At 34.4% G+C, this 26,478-nt stretch overlaps 6 protein-coding genes across 7 annotated transcripts in view; 1 reads left to right on the forward strand and 5 right to left on the reverse strand.

Moving 5' to 3' along the window:
• Nucleotides 1-26,478, forward strand: part of LOC131668641 (transcription factor AP-2-epsilon) — a 176,530-nt gene that overhangs the window by 34,895 nt on the left and 115,157 nt on the right. The window lies entirely within an intron of this gene.
• LOC131668669 (trypsin Blo t 3-like) lies at nucleotides 1,394-2,644 on the reverse strand. Its single transcript, XM_058943025.1, has 7 exons — nucleotides 2,590-2,644; nucleotides 2,430-2,500; nucleotides 2,272-2,366; nucleotides 2,051-2,192; nucleotides 1,853-1,969; nucleotides 1,629-1,784; nucleotides 1,394-1,546 (listed from the first exon to the last, which is right to left on the reverse strand). The coding sequence occupies exons 1-7, from the start codon at nucleotides 2,642-2,644 to the stop codon at nucleotides 1,394-1,396; spliced, it is 789 nt and encodes a 262-aa protein (XP_058799008.1).
• LOC131668642 (mite allergen Eur m 3-like) lies at nucleotides 5,977-7,548 on the reverse strand. 2 transcript variants are annotated; one of them, XM_058942984.1, is made up of 7 exons: nucleotides 7,432-7,548; nucleotides 7,271-7,350; nucleotides 7,001-7,086; nucleotides 6,784-6,925; nucleotides 6,585-6,701; nucleotides 6,368-6,520; nucleotides 5,977-6,216 (listed from the first exon to the last, which is right to left on the reverse strand). In XM_058942984.1, exons 1-7 carry the CDS (start codon nucleotides 7,505-7,507, stop codon nucleotides 6,064-6,066), a joined length of 807 nt encoding a protein of 268 aa, XP_058798967.1. In that variant the 5' UTR covers nucleotides 7,508-7,548; the 3' UTR covers nucleotides 5,977-6,063. The 2 variants fall into 2 exon arrangements, with proteins under 2 accessions (XP_058798967.1, XP_058798968.1); XM_058942985.1 differs by having other exon boundaries at nucleotides 7,271-7,332; nucleotides 7,432-7,481.
• LOC131668671 (chymotrypsin-2-like) lies at nucleotides 8,058-10,985 on the reverse strand. Its single transcript, XM_058943026.1, has 7 exons — nucleotides 10,979-10,985; nucleotides 10,294-10,358; nucleotides 10,124-10,212; nucleotides 9,896-10,046; nucleotides 9,701-9,817; nucleotides 8,297-8,452; nucleotides 8,058-8,210 (listed from the first exon to the last, which is right to left on the reverse strand). The coding sequence occupies exons 1-7, from the start codon at nucleotides 10,983-10,985 to the stop codon at nucleotides 8,058-8,060; spliced, it is 738 nt and encodes a 245-aa protein (XP_058799009.1).
• Nucleotides 11,828-13,136, reverse strand: LOC131668672 (coagulation factor IX-like). The gene is made up of 6 exons (XM_058943027.1): nucleotides 13,088-13,136; nucleotides 12,933-13,024; nucleotides 12,763-12,851; nucleotides 12,536-12,686; nucleotides 12,342-12,458; nucleotides 11,828-11,937 (listed from the first exon to the last, which is right to left on the reverse strand). Exons 1-6 carry the CDS (start codon nucleotides 13,134-13,136, stop codon nucleotides 11,908-11,910), a joined length of 528 nt encoding a protein of 175 aa, XP_058799010.1. The 3' UTR covers nucleotides 11,828-11,907.
• Nucleotides 18,051-19,719, reverse strand: LOC131668643 (trypsin-1-like). The gene is made up of 7 exons (XM_058942986.1): nucleotides 19,669-19,719; nucleotides 19,315-19,379; nucleotides 19,129-19,220; nucleotides 18,902-19,052; nucleotides 18,712-18,828; nucleotides 18,414-18,566; nucleotides 18,051-18,250 (listed from the first exon to the last, which is right to left on the reverse strand). Exons 1-7 carry the CDS (start codon nucleotides 19,715-19,717, stop codon nucleotides 18,098-18,100), a joined length of 780 nt encoding a protein of 259 aa, XP_058798969.1. The 5' UTR covers nucleotides 19,718-19,719; the 3' UTR covers nucleotides 18,051-18,097.

A 26,478-nucleotide genomic window follows, 5' to 3' on the forward strand; every position in this document is an offset into this window, starting at 1 on the left:
AAAAAAAACGATTATGATTGTGCGAAAAATGTAAATGCATAAATATCGCGAATAACTATTGAGAGCAACGAGATATATAATTAATGAGACACTTAACGACTGTCGCAAAAAGCAATTGAGATGTCACGGACTTTATGTCCCGGTGAATTCCGAAGGGAATTTTCAACTGGGGCGTAGTTAAAGTGCAGAGAGATGAAGCTGAATGAGCTCGTGAAGAACGCGTAAACGAAAGGCAGCAAGAAACGTGTCCTCGGGGCGCGAACGTGCAGCGAGCGCTCGCGAGCTTCATTCCTCATACTTGCCCTCTCCCTTGCAAGTAGCGTTTTGCCGCGCCGCGAGTCATGACCGAAATTCGCACACGTGCGCGCGCTCTTTTGACCAGGCCACATGCTTTTTAAAGACTCACGGCATTTTACTTTTGCCTCTGCAAGTGGATCGTCCTGATTATTGTCGGCCGGGGTACGGAGCGCCAAGCATTCTTACGAACAATTTGGAAATGAGGGTTGGGATATCGCTCGAGGAGCTGGCTCATTCCTGCAAAATTTTAAGAAATCATCCTTGAGATACTAAATCATACGACGTGCATTTATTAAATGCGAGGGCATAACCTACCCGACGAGCAATTTATTGCAAAAGCAATAGAGCCTGTAAATGTTTTACGACCTAATAAGTTCGTACGTAGCGGTTATACGAGCTGCTTAATACAAGTTTTTGTTTCTTCATTTATTTTCGCATTAGTTATAATCACAGCAACGCTTTTTTTATGACTCCAACCTCGTCGTTATAATTAGATTCTGCCCATTTCTTCTCAACGTCGTATCCGAAGTGTCGTACGGAGAACAGAAATGCAAATCAATCTTAATTTAGATTCCGAAGACTTTGAAAAATAAAAGAAGGCGCTATACAACGTCAGCCAAGGTATACCTGTACACGTGTATGCACGCCAGTGAGCTTTTCAATTTGCCGCACGGTATATCGAATCACCGCGGCACTCGAGCCAGCGCGCGCGCGAGCATCGTAAAAGTGACTCGTTGCCCCGGAGTAACAAGCCCCGTGTACACGCGTGTGCTCGCTCGTAAATCCAGCGGAATCGTGAAGGACAGCAGTAGCGGTGGCTCCACTTGTTTTTCTCAGAGTTGATTGAATCTTGAAATACACGCCTTATGACGAATGTCGCTGAATATTTAAAAGGGGCCGTATTGTCGTTTGTCTCAATGTCATAGTTTTGCAAGGGCACGGTCGACAATTATCCTCGTCTTATTCTATACGTATAATAAAATAAAATCGATTTTTATATATACATAATTTACTCTTGTAATTATATCATTACTATGGAAAAATAAACTTGGAAGGTATCGGTTACATATTGTATAATTTCCATATTTATTTATTATTAGACTGCATGCCTCTTTATCCAATCAATGTATTCTGATACTCGTGTGTGAACGTCGGGAAATTTAGGGCTGCCGCATTCAGGATCTTTATGAGACCAAGACACAATCCCGATTAGAACATTATTGAATGTTATTGGACCACCGGAATCTCCCTAGAATTTCCATAAATATTATTCAAATATGATGAGAAAATATGTTATTGAAAGACATAAATTTAATATTTCGGTAACTTACAAAGCACGTGGCTTTTCTAATAGATTGAACATCATGAGTACAAAACTGAACAGGATAAACTGGTTTATGTATTTTCCCGTACAAATTAGAGCAATACACTTGATCGACTATCGTAACTTCTACTTTCTTTAAAGTCACTGAAGTAGTGGATTTCAACTACAACAAATTTTCCAATAAAAATATTTTTTTTTAAAACAATGTCACCATTCTAAGCTTTCACTTACTACTGAAGTCATTCCCCAACCAGAAGCAACAGCTTTTTGGTGGTATGATAGTTCTTCATGGGCTTTTGGTAATCGTACCGGTGACACAAATTCATTAAATACAATGCGGCGATCAACCTATTAATTCAATTCAGTCAATATAATTCTAAAAGATTTAGAATTTCGTTAAACTTATCCATTATTTTATAAATTCATCACCTTCAACAATGCGATATCGTTTGCAAAATGGTTTGGTACTTTGTATTTATTGTGTACGAAAAAGTGAATAACTTTATAAGTCCATTTTGGCTGATTAAGATTCGTTGTACCCACCACCGCAACAATATCTTTGAGCAATCGACTTAGAAATGAATTAATTTAATGTATTAATTTACCTTTACATATTGTAAAACTATTTAAACAACAACAATAATACGTACTTTTTTATACAGTGGCCAGCAGTAACAATATAATAATTATTTATAATTGAACCACTACAAAAATGCCGTGAAATCATTCCGTATTGAAGAGAAACCTAAATCCAATAATAAAGTGTATTCAAAATTTATTATAAAAGAAGAAGTGTAAACTATTTTACTTGGTAAGGAATTTCTCGAGGCGCGACGTCATAGCCATTCAAAATCCGTTTCACATCTTGAAAAGCAAAACCTTCAATCAGAAAATATAAATTACATAATGATACTTGAAGTAACGTTAATCGGTTTTAGGTAATTAAAATTTTTTTTATAAGCCATTACCTTTTAAAATTGTAAGTATGAAGAGGAGTATCAGTGAACTAGTGTTGATCGACATGTTGTTCCAAACTCAAAATGTGGACTAACAAAACTTTTCTGTAACTCGTTGATTGAAATACAATGTAAAGTTGGTCATTAATAATCGAAAGATAAGATAATACCTCATGAGCGATAACGTTGTTTTCCATTTGAATTGAAATTAATTAGATTCGAGTTTTTTTAAATATCTATCTAAACATATTGCCATTAAAATGTCATTATACATTTCAATGAATACTAAATTCAAATTTAAACTCTCAAACATCATGCTTTATTTGTTCAATTGCTACAATTATTTTCTAAAGTACTTTTGTATAAAACTATAATTAACAGTAATTAATGCGTTATTAAGTTTAAGTAATTTTTCAACATTATAATTATAGACCTGATCTTGTTCTTAATCTAAAAGATAAATCATTCAATTTTATGAAAATCAGGCTTTTAAAAATGTGGTTTTATGAAGATTCGTGTGTAATTTATAGTTAGTTTTCATAGTTATGTATACTGGTGATGTCTACTAAAAATCTGTTGAAAAGGTTAAAGAAAATTTTGAAAGTCTTGCCGGTCTGCAGTATACGACCTATGTTATATTTAATAAACATAATAACAATGTTATTTGGAAATAACTGATAAATTGACAACAAGATTTTTCAACTTTATTCCAATATTATTACCGAAATATTAATTTAATACGTTTGTTTTTATTGATAAATAAATTAATTTATATACAAAATTATAAATTTATTAATTAAAATTATATAGAGTAAAAACGAAAAGCTTATAAATGCTTCATTGTTATGTGATCGATTAATGTCTTATTTATGAAGTATTTTTATTTAACGTTTTCATGAATCCTGGACAAAAGAATATTTTCTGATAGACTTTTAAAATGTATTGAAATTGCCATAAACGTATTATAATAAAAATGTTCTGATTAGCATAAGTGAAGATTATGGTAGGCGTTAGCAAGCCAAACAATTTATTTTAACATTAATAAAAAAAACTTACGCTGCACTGTTCTTGAATGGGTTATAAGCATATATATTAGTATGATAAATCGTTTTATGCTATTTGAACATAACTGTTTTACGACGCTCTGGATTAACTATGAAAACGGTAGCTTTTTGAAGAACGTTGAGTATTCCTAACCATGACTAATGCAAATAAATATTATTAGCTGTTGCTTCTTAATACTACTTTCATGTATATTTTTAATATTTACTAGATTTGATTTACTTAAATAGACGTTTTCTATTCTGACATAACAACAAAATTATTGGTCTTGACTTTGATGTGATAAAGGAAGTGATACTAACTGTACTTTTTTTACTTTTCTTGTAAACTGAAATTGTGCAAATCAGCTCGTATGATTATTTGGTTCACTCTTTCTCTGCTTTTTACTAGGGAGAACATTTTATAATAATAATAATTTATTCCTGACAAGTATACATAATTAGCTTATTTCACCCCCCTTCATATAATACATCCCCTCTAACATAGATTGGCCTATCTTCGTACATAAATTATCCGCGAACTAGCAATGATGTCGTTCTTTGGTCGGGAGAAAATTTTATATTTACCGTTAGTAAAGTAGCGTCGTTTTCGTGACTCCATGCGCACACTGCGACTTTCCCGCAAGCTCAACCAAAAACGTGCGCTAAACATAGAATTTTGCACACATTGTATCAAAACATACCGTACAATACATGATCGAGCAGAGATTCTTGTTTTGTGTGACTTTCTACATGAAAACGCCACGGGAGACAAGAATATGCTTTTCGACACTTGTGCGGTGAGCATGTACTTTCCGCACGCTCGGTCAAAAACGTGCGTTCAAAAACGAGCTTTTCTGTTATATATAGCCATATGTTTTATGAATAATTATTTTAATGCTACTGCGTAAGCTATACGGTACGTTTAGATAAATAATTCCCACAATAGCATCAATTATAGATTACTTTCAGTTGAAAATAATAAGTCATACTGATAAAAATGATTCTCTAAAACTCAAAATCAAAGAAATTTTCTAAAATTTCAAAATGCTTATTATTGGAGGTAGTGCGCTGCGATTACGACTTATTGTTAGTATTCATTCATGATTGAACCATTAGGTGACACACAGAAGGTGACCATAGAAGGGACTAGGTCCTAACCAAAATGCTTATGATGTTGGATTATTATAGTACTAATTTAAATTATTGAATTAATAGTTATGCAAACAATTGGAAACTTCGTAATATTTTATAAAGTTTTGTAACCGTGTATTATAAACTCTTTTTTTACTTGAAAAGATATTTCCTCTATATTTATATTTTTGCCATTTACTATCCTCAAGTTAATGTTATTTTAGATAAGCACATAACCTGTAAAAAATTTTTAGTGAAATATGACGGTGAATAGAGTTAATAAATTTGTCAAGCAGAAATGGTTTCAAATAGTAACTTGCCGTATGCGAAGACGAAGAAACCACACACAATCAAAGCAACAGTTTTCATTTTAACTTTTAACTATAGTCCTTTTCAATTTCAATCTTTGTATATCTTAAACATTTATGGATAAAGCAGATGGTCAAGTGTTCAAAGATAGATTAATCTACCAATCACATTCATTGATAACAATTATTTATCAATCTTATGATAAATAAATTGAATGAACTCAATGAATTATAAGAAAATGGGATTACCCTATGTTATCCGATAAAATTCATAAAAAAATTCTCTAAATCATTTAATATTATTTAAATTGAAGCGAATAAATTCAAGTTATAATTGAAGTTTTTTGAAAACGCTATAATAGCTACAATAATGTTTATTATAGTCTTAAAGTTTTATCATTTAAAATCACGGTAAACCCATGTATTTGAATTTAAATGTTTAATATGATTTCACCCGTAAGAAATACATTGTCCCCAATTTTAAACACTTTTAAACGTTTAAATTCAGCGACAATGTATTTCTTATGGGTGACGTCACAATTGCACACTTAAAACGTTTTAATTTAAACACATAGGATTTTAAGGTTTTGCCGTGAAATCCATTCAGTTCTAAAATTATTTGATTTATGACTTATATGATGAATAATTAGAGAATAAATTAAATACAAACAATTAATAACATACATGTAAGAGGTCTCTGTAATACTTCGAAAATTATGTAAAAAAGGGCCGATCTAAAATAGAGAAGTAATAAAAAAAGAAAAATAGAAAAATATCAAATAAAACAAATGGTCTATCTATTTTATTAGATTTATAATTATATAGGGGTATTTGATAATTTATAGAGGATATGCTTAATAATAAAAAACCAAATTTAATAATATTAAAATATTTTTTTAATAAAACTTTCCATAAAAGTACAAAGTAAAAAATGTAAAATAATCGTTTGTATAACAGTAATTGACCAGAAAATATACTATATTGATCAAGGAATTGATGCGAATTTAATTAATATATTTGTAAATCCAGTCAACAAATTCAGAGACACGAGTGTAGACACCGGGGTATTTAGTACTAGCACAGTCTGGATCCTTGATAGACCAGGATACAATACCTGTCAACTTATTATCGACAGTCAAAGGACCACCAGAATCACCCTGAAATAAATTTATTGATTGTACTTCCCACGAATTAATCAATGATTATTTTGTAGACTCATGCGTTATCAAAACAAATACTGTAAATTATCCACAGAATGAGCTGATATTATTTTCGAATCAAAATGAAATTATACAAATGTCTTCTTACATTACACTGTCCTCTGCGTATAGATGGGTCATTGGCACAAATATGGGTTGGGTATATGGTCATTCTCTTCTCTTTCATGATTTTATTACAGTACTCTGGGTCAGCAATAAAAATAGTTGCCTTTTGAAGGTCATCGGGCGTGGGCGACCATGTCTGTCAAAAACCGTTAAACTATAATATAAATTATTAATCTTAATTAAAGGCACATAATACTTACGTTAACGGTACCACCCCAGCCTGATAGAACAGCAGAGCTGTTAGTTTTAACTTTGGTGTAAGGTTTAGGAAGTTCTACAGGTTTAACCCTGTCTGAAAAAGTGATAGGTTCGGCAAGCTAAACATAAGAATAAATTACTCTTTTGTCCATATACGTTTTCACTTATCTACAGATTATAAGATAAAAGTTGTGCGTTCACCTTTATTAGTGCAATGTCATTTCTGTGAGAGTCACTTGACGCATAACGTTCGTGAATAATGATTTGCTCGCTTCGATGCGATTTGTAAGGTTTTTTAAGGTTGATTGTGCCGACAATTACATTAATTGAAGATCCAGAACGTCTTTTAAAACAATAAATATAGCTCATAATTGTTTTTGAAAAAAAAACATGTTATACGTAGGTAAATATTACGTACCCGCTGACACAGTGAGCTGCAGTAATGATCCAATATTCATTTGCAATGGAACCACCACAAAAGTGACTTGAAGCTTGCAAAGATACCTAGTTATTTGCGAAAAAACGTTATTTTCACTACGCATAAATGAGTACTTAATATATTTTAATGCAGAATTGTAAAACTTAAAGACACAGAAAATCATCAAAAATAAAAAAAAATGTTTATTTTTGATGATTGGAATTATATCAAGAAAATTTATAGAAAGTACATTTGTGAATAAATTTGTACCTGGAAAGGTCTCTCGCCAAGTTTTACGTTTTCACCATTTACAACTCTAGATTGAATATCACCTGGTTCAATAAATCGCCCTAGATACAATATGATTTATAACGAATTATGAATACTATAATATAATTAATTGTAAATATTATATATTTCCAAAAATCAACCTTGTGTCAAGGCTAGTAAACTGCACAATACATAAATTATGATCTTCATGTTAATAACAACTGTAGCTGGCGTCATGAATGAGATCGTGTGGAGCTTTATATACACTTAGATTGATATCTATGACCGCGATCGAAAGATTAGGCGATAAAATATTGATGGATTGTAGATTTAATTATCTGCATAGCTGTGATTATAGATTAAACTGTCTTTCATCAAGTATTTTAATTTGACTCTGATTTAGGAGAAAATGCATCATTGATGATTATATTTATCCAATAAATAAAAATAAATTCGTGATTTATTGATTAGTATTAACTTTATAATATTAGTAGTTTTCAATTAACAAGACTATAACATTATAGAAAATATATTGTGTTATGGTACAAAAAATATAGCTATTGTAAATTTATATAATAAAAATTGATAATCTGTATATAATAGACTTATCTACATTGTTTCAAATAATGATTTGCGATTTGATGTTAATATTTGTTTTTGTATTTTTTTCATCTTAGGAAAGTAACAAGAGAGCAAATACTACTAGTATTATAAATCCAGTATTTATTACATCAACAAGTTTATTTTGTATATTTCAATTTATAAACAATTGATTATTATTTTTTAATTACATTGCATTCTTCTTGATCCATTCGATATATTCTGATACTCTTGTATATATACCCGGTGTTTTTACACTAGCACAATAGGGATCTTTAACCGACCAAGATACCAAACCTACTTGTACTTTATTCCAAGTGAGAGGACCACCTGAATCTCCCTAAAATGTTAGAGAAAAACAGCAATAAATACATTTTATTGAAGCAACGACAAATGTAAAAATATTTACTAAAAATGTTAGTTTACCCCACACTGGCCTTTTCTGGTTTTACCATCAAATGCACAGATATTTGTTTTATAAAGGTGGTCCTTTTTGTTCGTTTCTACATCTTTTCTACACATTTCTTGGTCAACGACATGAAGCGTTACTTCTTGTAATATTGTTGGCGATTTATTATCTTTCTATTAATAATATAGAAAAATATGGAATGTAATTAAAAATTTAGTTAGGAAACGAATTGTTCATTCTTTACAAAATGAAAATTTTAGAAATATTATATTACTCCAATAATTAAAGAATCAGGGAAACTACAGTGCGTATGAATTATTAAAGCAATTATTTTTCATTGCGAATTTCCGTGAAAAGTTCACGTTAAATATATTAGAAATAATAGAATACTTAAAAAATTGCATTATGTTATAACATCTAAGATTAAACTCGCGTTTATCGTGGTCGATTGTTCGATCGACGTTTAAAATCGGATACGAGCCCTCTAATGACGCTTGTAGCTCTCGCGGCCGGCTGCTCGGGCTCATGCTCGACTAGACTTCTATCGCTCGGCGCCCGCCTCGCAACCACCATCATCGGTATGCGCTTGGCTCTTACCAATTCGTTTGATCTTGAAGACAACGTCATACGCCGACTCGAATATCATCACGAGAAGCACAAAAACATTGGGTTTACATATTGTCCATATCACATAAGAGCCATCACAGTGGCGCAATTGCCTGATCGTCACGTTTCATCGTTTCATCACTTGTCTCTCCGAAACACCGGGACCGAGCGGTCGCGAGTCAATGAGTTTACATACAGTATCACATCAAGACGCATAAGAATGTATTCATTAGACCGTTTCACCGAGATTAGATTGAAATGTTAGAACATATAATATTCAAATTTATTTCATATTGCAAAAGTGAGAACATAGATCCGTATTTGTTAGATAGTTGAAATCAAAACGTGCGAATTGCTTGTTTTTACGACCTTGACTCCTCCTACATCTGACAATTATCACTCGGCCAGACAATTCATTATTTACACATTTCTATACGCATCATTTAAATTTGGATACTTGTTATTTATCGTAAGTTCACGTACTATACAACAAAGCAAGAATCATTTGTTTGAATTATTTTCTCGCCTACCATATTTCTGTATACAATCATTGCTGTACTTGTTTACGTGCATAAGCAACGAAGTAATGGAAACTCTCTTTTACTGTTTCGTTAACAAATTCGTCAATTCATTCAGCAAACAATTCACGACAATTAGTTCTGTAGGTCAGAACAAATATATTTTGTCAACTGATGATGTTATCGAATCTGTTGATGAAACGTTAAAAAAGGTTTTCAACTCCTTCATTGCCTATATCGATGGAGTATAACAACGGTTACATAAATAAGAATCACAATATCACAACATAAAATTACCCCTCCAAGATTGCCCCAACCAGAAAGTACGACGGAAGTGTTGGCTGGTACTACAAATTGAAGTTTAGGTAGTGTAACTGGTTGTATTTTTAAATTATATATAAATGGAGTTTTTAGCTGCAAAGAGAAATATGTTTGATATCTAATTTATGAAACGTTAATCAAGATATCGTTGTAAGTTGAATAAAAACATACCCTAGCAAGAGAAATGTCATTTCGAAAAGAATCTTTAGGATTATACTTTTCGTGTGCTATGAATTTTTGAACATAATGGCTTTGCCCAGGTTCATAAACATTTATCATACCTGCTGCTGCGTATATAAAAGGTACAGTTGTATCATTGAATCTGAAAAATAAATGGTTCAAATATATTCAATTGTATAAATTTTATACCATTAATTATTATTAAATTAATTCTCTTACTGTGCTGTACAGTGAGCTGCAGTCAAAACATAATACGGGCTTATAATTGATCCACCACAAAAATGATAACCTACTATTTGCAAAGATACCTAAAAACGAATCAAATTTATTACTTTTGCTTTTATTACTCTACGAATATAACATATCTTATAACAATATTATGTAATTACTTGATACGGAATCTCTTTAAGCATAACATCACGGCCATTGACTATATCAGGTCCCACTTCGAAACCTACAAAAAATAGGTATAATTCAGATGTTGATATAATCAAAAGAAAATGTAAGTTTCAAATACAAACTCTCAGAAAAGACAAGGAGAGAGCAAAAGATAGCTATGCACTTCTTCATAGTTTTGTAGATCAAAAAATTAAAAAATATTTGCTAAGTGTTGGTATTTATATGTTTAAAACATAATTAGTAACCGGAAAATAGTAATGGTTACTAATTCAGTTGTTAATGTCAATTTTGTATCATTAAAATATATTCACAAGGTACAATTAAAATTATTCAATGATCATTGTTTTGTAGTTGTATTATTGCCATAACTTGGTTTTTGGGAGAAAAAAAATTTTTATTTTTTATTTACATGCAATTTATTGCCAATACTTCAAACTGAAACTTATACGTAGCTCAATGCCAATTGTAACTTCTCAAAATTTTAAGTTCTATTTCGATTAAAAAAAAGATTTGATCTTAATAAATTTAGCCAAAATAAGTCTACATATATATTTATATTGAAAATAGTGTAGAATACTTATCTGGAAAAGCTTTTTGGTAACTAAATATACTTTTACCAGTGATAGTACCATTGACAATAAAAACAATTTTAATCATTTCATAATAATCGCTTACCTATCATTTTTACCGACTTTTCGGTAAAAAATAATGAAACTTGTTTGAAAAAAGTCTGAAAACGGCAATTAGTTAAAAAAAATAAAATATTGAATCACAAAAAATAGCGATCATAAATTTAAAATTGCTTTTACAAATTCTATATTGATATGAAAATTAAAAATTTTTGGTGAATTTCTATTTATATCATAAAAAAATCATATTTTCAAAAATTTGATTTTCATGTTATAAAATATGTTTATAATGATTATTTTTGCCATCGTAAAAAGCTACCTTGTAATTTTAGTAAAACAAGATGATGAATTAATATAGGATGTAAAGAGCAATATGTTATTTATCTTACAATATGATATGTTTAACTATGAAGATACTAACAAACTTACTAGTGAAGTTAATCGAAGGTTGAAGACGTACATAAATAATTATATAATTTTTAATTGTGATATTTATTGCCGAAAAGTATAATTATACATTTTTATAATAAAATGACAGTCCATCGAAAGCTTAAACGGCATGTTTTTTTATCCAGTCAATGTATTCGGGTACTCTTGTATAGACTCCTGGGAATTCGGTACTAGCACAAATAGGGTCCTTAACTGACCAAGACACGATACCAACTTGTTTTCCATTCAGAGTAAGAGGACCACCGGAATCACCCTATAAAGTGAATACAAAATGTTTTTTATTTGATCGAATATTCAATGAGGTAACATTAATAAACATTAAATAGTTGTACGCAATTTCGTGTAAACGGTTATATGCGATAATTGAAATCATCAATTGAAATATCAATTGAAATTTACTTTGCATTCTCCTTGTCTCTTTTTTGGGTTGTAAGCACAGACATTTGTTGAACGCACTTTTCTTTGATAACTTTCTTTCATCTTTTTTACGCAGTAATCTTGATCTGCTACATAAATGGTCACGTCTTATAATATTGTTGGTTTTTTATTATCTTCCTATTACAAACAGACAGCAAAGTACAATTGAATCAATCGCCTTTAAGTTCCATTCATATTCAAATGAAAAGGACTTTGAAGAAGTGCGATAAAGATATAAAAGTGAATAAAATGTTCAATTGTTTGTTTCTGTCAACTTATATTTCAAGAACTAATCAGTGAATTTGAATAAATTCATTTACCGAATATTTGAGAAAATATTCATTGAAAAGCGAAGATCTTATTTCATATCAAGAGATAATGTTGTTTTATAATAATTAGAGTGGAATGAAAATCAACATCGTTTTATCCGACAATACATGAAAAATTAGTAGTAATATTTTTCAATAAATTTAATTAGTCGTTGAGCTATAAGCTAAGAGCAATTCCTACAAGAAAGCTTCTGAAATAAAAAGTGTTCATACCCCTCCTAGACTGCCCCAACCGGAAAGTTGCACGGGACTGCCCGTTGGAATCGGAGTATGAGCCTCAGCTAGAGTAACTGGTTTAATTTTCGAATTGAATTTGAGTGGACGATCGAGCTGTGTGATTAATTTATTTTATAATATTCTGAATGGAGGCAAAAAAAAAGGATATATTAAATTAGTTGCAACGATACCTTCAGCAAACAAATGTCATTTTTATCTGAATTGTCGTGTTGGTAGTCTTCGTGCTGGATAATTTTTGCTACATGACGAGTTTCTAATGACTCATTTACATTAATAGTACCTGCTACCACGGTTATAAGATGTTGGTCTGTACTGTTAAACCTGTAAACAAGATATTTGATATTTTAATTTGATACAGCTCTCGTTTCCTATTTCTCTAAATCAATATTCTCATTACTCTTTAGTACAATGAGATGCAGTCAAAATGTAATTTTCGTTCAGAATAGATCCGCCGCAAAAGTGTTTATTTACTATTTGCATGGAAATCTGGAAAGAAATATACATTTAGTATGACTGTGAAATACAAAAACTAATTTAATATTAGCACAAACTGTATATTTTTATCACCTGATACGGGAATTGCGCGGGTTTGGCATTCTGGCCATCTACTACATCCGGTCCTGAATGACTACCTGCTGTTCGTGGCTTAGCATGCCCTTCTAAAACAGAAAATTAGTACGTAAAAGCATGTAAAGATAGCAAATATTATTTCATAATATAACCTTCAGAAAAGACAAGCAGACAATGAAGTAACGTTATATGCTTTCTCATTGTTTATTCAAAACGGAAAAACTCGAGAAAGTGTGCGGTCTCCTGGTTTTTATATCCTGCGTTCTGTTGTACGTAGGCCATCTAAGGAAGGTCATTATGACGTTTTCACTTATAACTACTCATTTATTATTATCGCCTAAGTTTTAGTGGTGAACGGATATCTGTCAACATTAGCAAAACGAGAGAATTGTCGAATAAACGTGAACATTCGATAATTTCATAATATTTGCATTATAAAACAAAAAGTATAGACATAAAATGACCTTGACTGTAGCTCCCTCAGTCCAGTTTGATAATTAGTACGTAGGTGTCTCCAAAAGTCTGCAGAAATCTCTCTGACTAGTTTGGCGCCAGTTAAAATTACAAGGCTTATACATCTTTCTCCGCATCATAATTATACCATTTACAAAGACTTTTTTCTGTAAGGGGCAGCATTGCTTCGCGTCAATGTTCCTTCTTTCTCTCTATTTCTCGGCCCTGTTCGCGCAGATCCTTTTATAAGCCGTTCTCGTACCTCTAATGAAAAGGTTAGTTGACCCCGTGCGCAGAACGCCCTGGCGCCTAATGCTCCTAATAGCATACGCTAACGGAGCAGAAGAGACTGTAGAAATCGTACAAGAAAGGAGAGGGAAAGAGTAAGGCTACGTCTGTGAGAATCAGAGATGCTGTAGGCTTCGTACACAAAGAGGGGGAGTTTTTGATTCGCCGGCAATATATGCTCCCTCTCGACGATCGAGATCAAACAGTCTAGGAGATGCCAAGCGCGAGATGTCGAAAAGATTTAGAGAGGTCTTCGGGATAAATGTCGGGTTTTTTGCGCCAACTTAAGCGCTAGGCTTATTACCCGCAACGGTATACCTGCGTGCAACATTGATTTATTGTCAATACAACAAGTTTCGCTTTACAATTGTTGCAAGATTTCTTTCAACATTCAAGTTTTAAATAATCGCACATGCAGATGATGCTCGCACTATCTACATCTCGGTGAAAGCCCGTATCCGATTCAGAATTATTTTTACATTGGTTAAATTTGCGATTTTGATTGATGCGTCTGCGATCGCACATGCTTTAATAATCACACCGATAAGATTCCAGCAGCTGATCGACTGTATGACTGTGCTATTTTTTTCTTTCGTATGAAAAAAATGATATATCTATTTTTTGAGCAGTTGTAAACTGGTATATCTGATATGATTTGTACTTGACACTTCACAATAGTGTTCTAGAAAGGCGTGTACATATAACTGATAGTAGATTTTTACTAATCAAATACTATACGTAATATGATAGTATCACGGCAAAACCTTAAAATCCTATGTGTTTAAATTTAAAATTGACGTCACCCATAAGAAATACATTGTCGCTGAATTTAAACGTTTAGAAGTGTTTAAAATTGAGGACAATGTATTTCTTATGGGTGACGTCATATTAAACGTTTAAATTTAAACACATGGTTTACCGTGTATTGTACTTTTCACGTTTCTTTTTTCCACCTATACTTCTGTTTTCTGTCCTCAACATTCCTCTCGTCAAGTATATAACGATCAAAGCACATAAATACTTTTAGAAATTGACAACGCCAAATAACAATGGAATTATTTCTTTTGATTATATTTTTATGATTGATTTTATTAATAACATTTACTAAAGAATGTGAACGCCAGTTATCAGTTGATGATTTGCAGGCAATTAATTAAAGTTATCGAAGTTCGTAATCATTATCGTGCTATGCGAAATTTGACGAAACAAAGGCAGTCAAAAAGGTTAGCTATATACTGAGAAAGAGAGAGAGAGAGAGAGAGAGAGAGAGAGAGAGAGAGAGAGAGAGAGAGAGAGAGAGAGAGAGAGAGAGAGAGAGAGAGAGAGAGAGAGAGAGAGCGGTCAGTATAACAACAAACGAGCCGCTCGCGAAAAGTGATACTCTGGAGATAGAGAAAGAGAGGAGCGCGTTTTATGTGGGCTAGCCGAAAATCACAGTTGTACACTGGTCGCTGAAGGGGCCCTAAAAGGCTAGCCTATACCTGTGTGAGTTGGGAGAACCGCTGATTAGCCGCGGCGCTTCCCACACGAGTCGCGCGCGTATCTCTCTCTCTCTCTCTCTCTCTCTCTCGCGTGCGCGCGCGCGCGCGAGCTCGCGCAACCTCCCTCGCGAGAGAAGCCGAGACGAAAGAAAGAGTTTTATCCTCTGCGCGCCACTTAGCCACCACTGTAATTTCCATTACGAGGGGGCAATACTCCCCGTGTCCCCCCTTTTCGCCACTCGCAGAAACTACGCGGCGGGGGAGTGCTTCTCGCGCGAACGCCGCGCCGTGTAATTGCCTGTGCAAATCCGCGGCTGGAATTTTCGAAGGCGTACCAAGGGAGCTCCCGGCACTTAGTCCTCCCCCGACCCTCCGTCTGACGCTCTCTTTTCGTGCATGGGAATCGACAGTGCTACACGGAAGGAAGATTCCCTGTTTTCTAGGAGATTCCTTGAATTCTGCATACGCATTAATTTGCGCTCTGCATTTGTGTATATTTCTCGAGATGCGGACCGCCAGGAACAGCTTATTATAGCTCTCGATGCAAGAGAGGGATATGGAATTTTTGGTTTTTACGAGGGCCTCGAATTAGAATAGAGAGCCGCGGCTTTTGATTATACCGGGAAGTTGTCTCTCGAGAGTGTTTAGAGTGGGTGGGCCCAAGCACCGATCATAATTGCCAAATCTTCAATCTTTTTTAGGGAAGCGTGCACCTGTACGGCGTCCTTCGCGATAAACTCATAATTATTTGGCCATTACCGAGAAAACTTGTAAAACATCGTTGAATGCGCGAACTCATTAGTTGCTTTCTCTTTTTTCTTTTCCTGTCGAATAATTTACACGTGTATCGTGAAAATGACAAACTAATTTTCATGTCATTTTAGCTGAATGTGTGATTGTTCCGGCTATAAATGCTAGCGTTTACAGGCATATCGAATCAGGAAAAGACAAAACACCGAATTCTTTTGTCATATTTAACGTGCAAATTGTATCGAGGAAAGTCCATTTTATTGCCTTTCCTATTTAAAGTAAAAAATAGGTTATCTACTTTTAGCTACCGAATGATCGTTCGGTTTATAGATTGTGATGTTCCATTGTTATCGAATAGTAAAATATAAATTTCAATACGCCGTCTGAGTTGTGGTGTAGCGGATGAAAAAAAATTTTGCTTTTTAATAAATACCTCTGAGTCGTGAAGGACGTAAAAACACACACATCTCAAACAAACATCAAAGGTGCTTGAGAACGATTAAAAAAAAAGTAGACTTGGAGCCCACCCCTGTCGGCAACGCCTTATCTCTGACGATCGCAAAAAGGTGATCGCGCGTACGTTTAGGCACGCGAGCTATGCAAAATCGAGCGTTAGGGTATTCGCGGTTAAAAGATGCGAGCCGCGCCTCTATGGTAGTGCATACACAACCTTCGACCCCTTTAAACTGCTAGTTGGCTCTTTTGTCGAGGTCCACCTCCTCCCTCGGGGCACGCACCAAATAAAATGGAAAGATATATATACATATATAGAGTAAGAGAGAGAACACTGTAAGGAAGGAAGGAACTGTGCGCCACGTCGTAAACATATTTTTATTAAATAATTAGGTATTAGGAGCCCGGCCGACTAATGGTCGGTTTAGGCCCAGTCGCTCTCTAGCTCTTCTCGCGTGCCCCTCATTCCGAAGATACCATGCCGTGGCGGGTACTACGTGAGATTCCCACACTTTGTGTCTCTTTTAGCATGCACCGAAGATACAAATCTACATATGTTTTTGCTTTCTTTTTCTTTTTCTTTTTTTCACTTTTTCGGGGACTTTGCTTGTTTACCAATCGACATTCGACCTCTGATTTGTGATTTAAATGTGCGTCTCGTTTTCATATAATTATGAGGCTTTGAAACTTCCTTATAATCTTTTCACGCCATTTTTGTTCTCGAATAAAATATTTACATTCATAAGATTTTAAAAATGTTTGCGTTTTACATAATTCTCGAATTTTCAGAAAATAACTGTTTGGATTTTAGATACCGAAGATGAGATTCAAGACATGCTACGTATATATTGCTGGTTTACTCGTATATGAGACCTCGGCGAGTTTTACAGCTTTCACTAAAAATAGCACAGTCAGTTAAAATAGTAGGTCGTGAGGTAGAAGTATACCGTCAAAGAGACCGTCATTTCTTTTGCCCTACTTCTTTCATAGAAAATTCACTTTCTATGGATTAACTAGGCTTTTGTGCATATAAATTAGGAAAAAATCTTCAGAAGATTACATACGCTGAGGAGTGTTATGTTATCTTGTGTTCTGAAAAATATTATTCCCTTTATTCAGCGTTGTATTGAGAATGCTTCTGACTATTTTGATAAAGATTGATTTTACTTACAAATTTCATCAACAATCACTTTCGATTCTAGTATCGTTCAACATTTCATGATACATTGTCCAAAAATTGAGGTTTAACGTATATGTTTTGCATGAGTCTGACAATGGTCAAAGCCTACACCATAATATGATATAAAATAATAAATTTTAATAAATTGTTATAAAGTAGAAAATGGTACTGTCGTAAAAGGAATAGGTTACAGTATGTCCGGGATCCGTTTTTTTTCTATAAAAAGTTATGGATTCTATTTTCTATATAATTTAAAGTGCGTATATTAAGTACTTTTTTCATAAAAAAGGCTCTTTGTTTATCTGTTCTATAATACTTGATTTCACAAAGAAAATAATTTTATATTCACTTATAGAATATGAAGTATTTGAGCTATAGAGCAATCAACAAAGCTTTAGCAGTTGATATAAGGATATTTTTCATTAGGATAAATACGGTTTAATTAAAAAAAATTATTATTGTATCTCTTGTTTGTTTCCAAAACTCTGGAATTTATTGCGTATATTCTAATTAACAATTACATGTTACTTAAAGTTTTAAGTGCCACTGTATAATTCTTAAGCAGTATGCTCCTTGATCCAGTCTATATACTCAGACACTCTTGTGTATTGAGCTGGTCTTTTCGTACTTCCACAATAAGGATCTTTAAAAGACCATGAAACTATTCCGACAAGTGTTCCATTCAATGTCAACGGACCACCAGAGTCCTTCTAAAATTCAACAAAATATCACTTATAAAAAATATTACGATTTCATTTTCATAAATGTAATTTTGATTTCATATACCAAATCTTTTTAGAAATTATCGATGATGAATATCAATGAATATGATATAAATAATAAAGTATCTTCAATGGTGTATTTACTACTTACTGTGCACTGTCCCTTTCTAGTATTGGGATCGTATGCGCAGAGATTTGTTTTATAAACATGATTAGGTCCAGTTTCAATAATTTTTTTACATTTTTCTTGATCGACTACATACAACGTTGCTACCCGAAGATGGTGAGGTGATTCATTTTCTGTCTACGATAAAAGTAAAATTAAATATCGTTCAAAATTCGTCGTGAATGAGATATATTCGAGATAACATTTTACACCAGAAAAAAAGGAATAATTGGAAACAAAATATTTTGAAGAATTAGGTGCGTAGTATATGTGAAAAATATACCCCTCCAAGATCTCCCCAACCAGAAAGTACAACACTGCTGTTAGCTGGCACAGGAAAGTCAGATTTCGGCAAGGGAACTGGTTGTACAAATGTATTGAAGGTAAAAGGCTCTTGAACCTGATAAATGAAGTATATTTTATTTGAAGTTTTGTTTAAAAAAAATAGAAAGACTAAATTATTCAAAATGTACCTTTGCGAGAGAAATGTCATTGCGAAATGAATCGTTGGGGTCATATTTTTCATGTACTATCAAGTCAGAGAGTTTGTGATTTTGACCAGGATGGCGAACATCCAACATACCTACTGCAGCAAACAAAAAACCTACCATTGCCTTATCAAATCTAAGGAAAACAATATTTTTAAGTATTTGTGAAATATTGTGTCTGAAATAGATGGTTATAGGTTGATTTTTCATACACTACAGTACAGTGAGCTGCAGTTAGAACATAATATTCGCTTATAATTGATCCGCCGCAGAAGTGATACCCTATTACCTCTTGCAAAGATACCTAAAATATGACAAACTCACTGATGAATTTTATCATTTCAATTTTGAATGAAAATCTTTGCAAATCAGCAAACAGTAATCTATGTATTTATTACTTGAAATGGTCTTTCTGCCTCCTTGGCTTTGGTACCGCCAACTATGTCAGGCCCTTCGGTATTGCCTACGAAGGATAGGTAGCGTATAAAACAGTTAAATTGAGTATATGAAATAGTACATTACGATACAAGTGCGGGAAAATAGATTCTTGTCTCGTGTGGCGTTTACGCCCGAGCGAAGCGAGGGTGGAAAGGTACACGAGACGAGAAACTCTTTCCCGAACATGTGCCGTACCGTATTTTTGATACAACGTATGGAAAGTGCGATTCTTAACGCACGTTTTTTGCCGAGCGTGCGGGAAAAACGCACTTTCCGTACGGAGTGTCGAAAATATATTGATATTTTATTACAACCTTCGGTATAGGTGAGCAGAATGGGAATCAGCACAACGAATTTCCACATTGTTTTTGCAAAACTGTTGTTATGTTATTAATATTTTCCCTGCATCGGTATTTATAGTTCTAAACTAAGTAATTAACAACAACTGTGAGCAAATTATAAGGAAACACGTTATCATCTATTCAATCATAATTTTTTCTTAATTTGACTGGGAAAATAATCGGTATCGTAAAACAATAATTGTTATAGTTACCAAGAGTTTTAGAGAACTCAAATAATGAAATTCTTCAAATGATCTAAGACCCTGTTGATTCGATGGTTTTAATTTAAATATTACGTTAGCAATACGGCAAATATATAGTGTTATTGAACAATTTATTGATAACATTTCATTTTCCTGTTCATTATAGATGAATTTTGCAATAATTAATTTTTTTCGTTTACCGAGTATAATATACCTATATATAAACTATATTATTTTTATCGGCTTCATAAATTTTTATTGAAAGCTACTTGTTATCCATTGAAAGGGTATAATTTAATAGTATTTTAAAAAGTTTACACTACTTTCATCTATACATGTTTTACATATTAATATTTTTTTCTGTACCAATAACAACCTAATAAACACTGAAAGCAGTGATATTGTAAAATTTTCCATAATCTAATATAGAAATCATTAAAAAACATAGTAATCGTAGGATATACACTGACTGTAGCAAAGATTACTGTAAAACATAGTAAAATTAAAATTTTGAACGTTTTACTATTTAACATAGAAAATTTGATTATATTCTACGGTAATTATTATTATAAACAGAATACAGGAGAAATATATGTACATTGAAATTTTTACTGTTCCGAAAAACTAAAGTGTTATATTGATGTTACTACAACAATTACGTTCGCTTATTTGCTTTGAACGCTGGACAGATACGTTGAATATTTGTACACAATAGTCTTCATTCCCTATAGCCAAGTGAAGCATGCAACCAATCTCCCCACAATTTTTTAAAGAGTATGGGAGACGAATTTTTACACGCATCATGATTAAACCTACTGTTGAAAGTGGAATCCGGTTGAAGAAAGAATCCGTGAAAAAATTAAATGCTATATTTGATTTGAATTATTGTCGAAGGTCATTATAAAATTCTTCGTTTAAGAAGGGCGTATATGGTTAATCAATACATTACCTATATATCTATACACATACATATATACTGCTCGTCTTATCCATTTATTCACACTTAGTTCACAAGTTAACCTATTACATATAATTCGCCTGTTAGCCCCTTGAAATCGTACGCACTTTTAGATGCATAATCCAGATTGACGTTTCCTTACACGTAGCTTTTGCTATTTCTTGCCCAATACTGTTGCTTCTGCGTAATATGCAATTGCTACTACACCCACGCTACAGTCTTCAATCCGATCTTAGTAATTTGTGATTCTTTCATTGTAAAAATGGTTTAAATCATAATAATTTTTATATTACATAGTCCAACATATTTAATTGTAGTATAAATGTATTATGAAATAAAATAATTTTTATTGTGTCGGTTATAATTAATTTCCTTTCAGTATCGTCATATAAAAAGTATTATGATCACGGTAGAAATTCTCTCAATGCAAATACTTGGTGCTGCTATTGTACAAAGTAGCTGCTATTGTAAGGCTGATATCAGTTTGTATTGGAAAAATATTATTAATATATTGTTTCTGAATAAAATATCTAAAATGATAACCTTGCCGTATAATCTCTCTTAGGAGAGTTTTTCTTAATAATAATGATAGTTTATATGTCCTAGCAAATGAATTTTTGTGATAAAGAAGGTGAAATCACATGTCCATCAGTTAGTAAGAAAAAGAGTTTAATTGCAGGTTGTAATGGAGTTGAAACATCAATTTGGACGAGAATAAAAGTAATTCGAGCATATTTGACTGTCGCGCGCGTGTCTGAGGTGTTGCAGCGGCGAGTAATTAATCGAAAGGCTTTTATAGAGTAAGAAAGAAGGAAGGGAGGAAAGGAGATTCGAGGCGGGCCCCGATGAAGGTAAAGAGTACCGAAAAGGGCCCCGAGGCAGGCATCCGCCACAGGCCAGACGTGCCGACAGAGGCAGCGACCGGGTACTCATTCAATTATGACGCTGACACCGCGCGCATCGATCTTCCCCCTTCGGCGCAGACGCAAGCGTTCTTTTCTCTCCACGCTCCGCGCGTTGTTGTCTCTTTCGTTTTTGCCGTATTGTCTATATCATTCGCTCGTGTGCGCTCGTTTGTCCACGGGGAATAGCCGATATTTGGCAGCCTCTTGTTCGTTTGTCGCATTCGCGCAGGTGATGAGTTGATTACGGCCGTGTGGACACCGTTAGAATGCAATTTATGATCAAACTTTGAATAATTTTGAATATTCGTTGCAAATCGCGATCCCGAATAGCTGGCTCGCGCAAAAATATGCAAATAAGCAAATGCGAATTCACACTCGGCCAATAAAAATTCGCACGCAGGCTCTACACGTGATCTTGAATAATTCAAGATCCCTCGCGAAAACTGCAAAGCGTATACACAAATTTCGAACTCTCTTCTTTCTCATCCACGTGATATGAAATACATATAGGCGTGTATATATAAAAATATATATATATATATAGTATACAAAGTAAGCGCTCGCGCGCATTCGGACTGTAGAGGCTTGCGGATGATGTTTCCCGGCAGATCGCGTATAGCAACCTCCCTCGCTCTCTTTTTGCCGACTTGTTTACGCTTCATCCGGCCAAATTGAATTTTGTCTCGAGGCTACCGGAGCCCCCCGAGAAAAAGAGCAAGAGAGAGAGAGAGAGAGAAAGAGAGAGCGGTGCTGTCGGTGTTTACCCGAAAACAGATGGCGCGACCGAGAACTGCCCGCGGGATCTCTTCTGTGTCGGGCAAAAAGAATGAGAGGCGGCAAGGGAAATCGTAATCCTTTCGATGCATTTTTGGAGAAGATCTTGCGCCTGCCGAAGGAAAAAAGTTAGTGAGAGAGAGAACGCGTGTCTTGGTTTTGTCCATCCACGAGTTCAGCTGCTCGTAATTGACCGTGAGCTGTCAACAATCAACCTAATGTACTCGCAATTACTCGACTAATTTATAGTAAAAAATAACGTGTACAACAATAACTTTATCATCGTCATAAATTATTATCGGTTTTGCTGCAGAAACAAGATCAGTGCACAATAGAAATGAAGAAAATCGTTTATCTATGGATAGCATTATTTTGCAAGGGTAATAATTGAATACTTCGGTTTGGCACGCGTCAATAATACAATTGATCAATTCGTTTCGTTTCGCCGCATAAGACAATTTTGATTTTGAAGCACAGTTATGCTGACTCGAACGTCACTCAAGCTCGTGCGCGGCTTCGATTTTTATCAAGGCTTCGCCCGTATTTTCACTTTTTCACTCGACTGTCGTCAGTTTTTGTGGATCGCGCGCTCGATTCTCGCCGAACGTTCGCGAGAGACAAAAGCGCGTCGGTACCACACGCGACTGCTGCTGCAACGCGAGCGTACATGGCCACGTATAGTTTACATTGCGCGTCGGGGCGCGCGCAGGACGCTAAATCACGATTGCTCGCGGCGAGAAATTGAGAAGAGGGTGTGCATTTATGCGCGGGGTGTGTGTAACGAAATGCGCTCGCCTCTCGATGGCTCGATTATAGATATGCCTATATTATTCCCTCTTAACGTGGAATTCAGCATGGCTTTATTAAAAGATAACATTCGATTATTTTGCGTTACCAATGGCGTTTTACGAAAGTTACAATAACACGCAGTTTTCTCTCTAGACGTGACAATGATTGAACATATAATTTTAGGGTCGTAAAGATTATAAATAATTTTTTGTAGGAAAAAGTTACTTCTTTCGTAACCACAATTTTACGGCGGTAAATTTATCACCTATACTCAATATGAAGTTTAACTATCATTATCTTAGAATTAACATTTTAGAAACGTCTAAAAAACTTTTCATTACTAATGCTTATTTCTCAAAAATATTATTCAAAATATATATTGATGTACAATTCGTTATAACCTAGCTCCGAATGATTGATAGAATAGAATAGAAAGAATTTAATATTAAATAAGATAAATGCAAATGAAATAACGTAATAATTGATCCCTGAATGTACATGGCTACGTACGAACATTATCAATTTATCACAGTTGAGTTGCCATTATGTCACAGTTTTTACTGTTAATCACAGTTTCATCAATACGGCAAGATGAGCATTTGTCAAACGAAAATAAGAAATTCACGTTAACAGCTTAATAAAAATACAGTAAGTAACTGATCCAAATGATTAGCCTGTATTTGTCTGAACATTTCCAGGAATTTTAGTGTCATTCCGTTGCATTCTTTGGGTATTGATGATAAAGGAATGTTGAAACAAGTCAATGAAAAAATTATTTTAAAAAATTTCAACGATTTACGAAATTGATAAATTCAAAAGAAACTTGAAAGCAGAATAAAAAAAGCTTGTTGTTTTGTATTTTAACAGTCCTACGAACCATTCTTGTACTTTCATGGCGAGCAATATTCGTGCTGCCAGAAGCATAGTAGTGTGTATATGCGACAGAATTATTGTGCTCGTATCGGAGAGGGAAAAAACGCGAAAGGACTTGCAGCTCGCACCGGCAGCGAACGATGTAAATAACTGGGCGATTGGCGGATACGTGTTGGGGCTCCTCGTGAGCACACACACACGTATACGCGTACGCGCTCTCTTGTCGACGGCGTGCGGCTCCGAGGGTACATATAATCTCGCGACAGTAGCAGCAACAATGCGGCAGCGAAGCGCATATTCGTCGATGCGCACATGCGGTCCACCCGCGCGGCTTATGGCCATGGCTATACTACTGTGAGCTGCGCGGCCGCCTCTCTCCCTCCGCCGCTACACGTGTTTGCCTACGTGCACCGCCGAAATCAGTCACTGCCATTTCGTCTTTTGTGCCCGGCAACCCAAAATTCTCTCCGCTCGATTTGCCATGCTGACGTTCCTACTCATCGAGCATATTTACGCTCTCGCTTATCGATCGATCACGTCTACATACGTTATTTTGGTGAACGCAACAGCTACTTAGTTTTCCTGGACCATATGCGCCAACTTTGCAACTCTACGATAACTTATAACGCGTTATCTTTCATCCAACGTTTCAAAGTCTGGATAAATAATATGCAATCTTCTATATCCACGTTATAATTGCTATTGTACTTTTGGCAAATCAAGAGTCGGTAGATATCTGATAATTAATGTATAACGCAGTACGACAATTTTCGTCGAAATCGTAGATGGCATTTCTCATGCTTTTTCTGAGTAAAATTCCAATGAATTATAAAAGAAGATGACTACGCGATAATATGAAAATTACTTAATTATGTAACTGATTTGTTATCTAAAAGTAAGCCACGCTGCTCGAAGAAACGAAAAAATAATTAAAAGTGATAGTGCTGGACGAATTATGTTCGCATTGTGTGCGCGTTACCACCTTGGCCTTATCATAACGATGCCTGATCGTTCTTACGTACTTCACTGCGCACAATGCATATTTAACAGATACTACGTAGATCAATGCGCAAGATATCCGTCATCACATAATATTTTAGATGCTAATAAATTCCCACGCGTATTTCGCTCGATAATTACTTACTTATGTACCTATTCATATTTATTTTAAAAAGGAAAATGGTCGTTATATTAGATTGGCGGTGCATTTTTCTGATAAATATCTGGTAAGAATGTGTAGTTCGCGTCTTAACTAAAAATAAAAGTGTAATGGCATCCTAAATGAAAGTTGCATGTCATAAGGCAGGACAGTCGTATTAAAACTGATCGTAGAAGTGACACCAGGACAAAAATATATCAGAGTCGCGAGGCGATTGTGCGAGAGCGAGGATGTACGGCAGAAAGTACGAGACGGAATATAATGCTGGATGTAAACGTGGAGTGGGGCACACAAAAGAAAAGAAAGAAGAAGCGGGTATATGGAGTTGACGGGCTTTGAAAACGTAAAAGTAATCACCATGTGCTCTCGGTATAAGCGGGCGGCTCTTTTTTTTTCGTTGTTATATCCGCGCATTCAACCGGCTCCTCTCGCTCTCTCTCTCTCTCTCTCCTCTCTCTCTCTCTCTCTCTCTCTCTCTCTCTCTCTCTCTCTCTCTCTCCTCTCTCTCTCTCTCTCTCTCTCTCTCTCTCTCTCTCTCTCTCTGTTTGTGCATTCTAGTCAGTGTCAGCCGTGTGCGTACATAGCAGCTTTCTACCTGGGGACGACCAAGCGAAAAACAATAAAACCCGAGGCGTACCGAAATAAATCAATTTCGGATTCGCTTGTTCCACGGTGACAATTCGAAATGAATTTCATTTCTTTTATTTTGCAAATTTAATTGTGGCGCCAAGTGCGTAATAATTACGTAACATTTGAGAATCCACACTTGAGCAATCAGTGAAAGATGAAACAAAGAAAGATGAAAATTTCACTTCTTGGCATATGATGTCACGACATATCAATTTTGATATTCAGTTAGCTTGTCGACAGTCAATTAATTTTCTAATTGACGATTGATTAGACCTTGTAACTATTTTAATGAATATTTTTCTTGTAAAGGAGATACGTTTTGAGCTTAACTCGTCAAATATTTACGATGTATATAACCAGGCATAAAACAAGCAAATAATAAAACCTTTTTGAAATAAACCTCCACTTGACATCGTTTGAACGTGGTTTTTAAAAATTACATAAGCACTAAAAAAAGCGTGTGTATTAAAATGATATACATATGTTATTATG

Source organism: Phymastichus coffea, unplaced genomic scaffold (assembly GCF_024137745.1).
Source record: "Phymastichus coffea isolate CEN01 unplaced genomic scaffold, Cenicafe_Pcof_1.1 PCOF00082, whole genome shotgun sequence".
Classification (NCBI taxonomy): Eukaryota; Metazoa; Arthropoda; class Insecta; order Hymenoptera; family Eulophidae; genus Phymastichus; species Phymastichus coffea.

Bases quoted from the DNA above. Each gene is read 5' to 3' on its own strand.
- LOC131668669 (XM_058943025.1), bottom strand. From the start codon at position 2,644: ATGTCGATCAACACTAGTTCACTGATACTCCTCTTCATACTTACAATT. The intron at 2,501-2,589 runs GTAATGGCTTAT...TTCTGATTGAAG, and splicing joins CATACTTACAATTTTAAAAG to GTTTTGCTTTTCAAGATGTG. The intron at 1,970-2,050 runs GTGATGAATTTA...TTGAATTAATAG, and splicing joins ACGATATCGCATTGTTGAAG to GTTGATCGCCGCATTGTATT.
- LOC131668642 (XM_058942984.1), bottom strand. From the start codon at position 7,507: ATGACGCCAGCTACAGTTGTTATTAACATGAAGATCATAATTTATGTA. The intron at 7,351-7,431 runs GTTGATTTTTGG...TATTGTATCTAG, and splicing joins TTTACTAGCCTTGACACAAG to GGCGATTTATTGAACCAGGT. The intron at 6,926-7,000 runs GTACGTAATATT...TTGTTTTAAAAG, and splicing joins GCAGCTCACTGTGTCAGCGG to ACGTTCTGGATCTTCAATTA.
- LOC131668671 (XM_058943026.1), bottom strand. The intron at 10,213-10,293 runs GTAATTACATAA...ATTCGTTTTTAG, and splicing joins TTAAAGAGATTCCGTATCAA to GTATCTTTGCAAATAGTAGG. The intron at 10,047-10,123 runs GTAAGAGAATTA...TTTATTTTTCAG, and splicing joins GCAGCTCACTGTACAGCACA to ATTCAATGATACAACTGTAC.
- LOC131668672 (XM_058943027.1), bottom strand. From the start codon at position 13,136: ATGAGAAAGCATATAACGTTACTTCATTGTCTGCTTGTCTTTTCTGAA. The intron at 13,025-13,087 runs GTTATATTATGA...TTTCTGTTTTAG, and splicing joins TCTGCTTGTCTTTTCTGAAG to AAGGGCATGCTAAGCCACGA. The intron at 11,938-12,341 runs GTATGAACACTT...TGTTTGTAATAG, and splicing joins GTTGGGGCAGTCTAGGAGGG to GAAGATAATAAAAAACCAAC.
- LOC131668643 (XM_058942986.1), bottom strand. From the start codon at position 19,717: ATGTGGAAATTCGTTGTGCTGATTCCCATTCTGCTCACCTATACCGAA. The intron at 19,053-19,128 runs GTATGAAAAATC...TGTTTTCCTTAG, and splicing joins GCAGCTCACTGTACTGTAGT to ATTTGATAAGGCAATGGTAG. The intron at 18,251-18,413 runs GTAAGTAGTAAA...GTTGAATTTTAG, and splicing joins CTAGAAAGGGACAGTGCACA to AAGGACTCTGGTGGTCCGTT.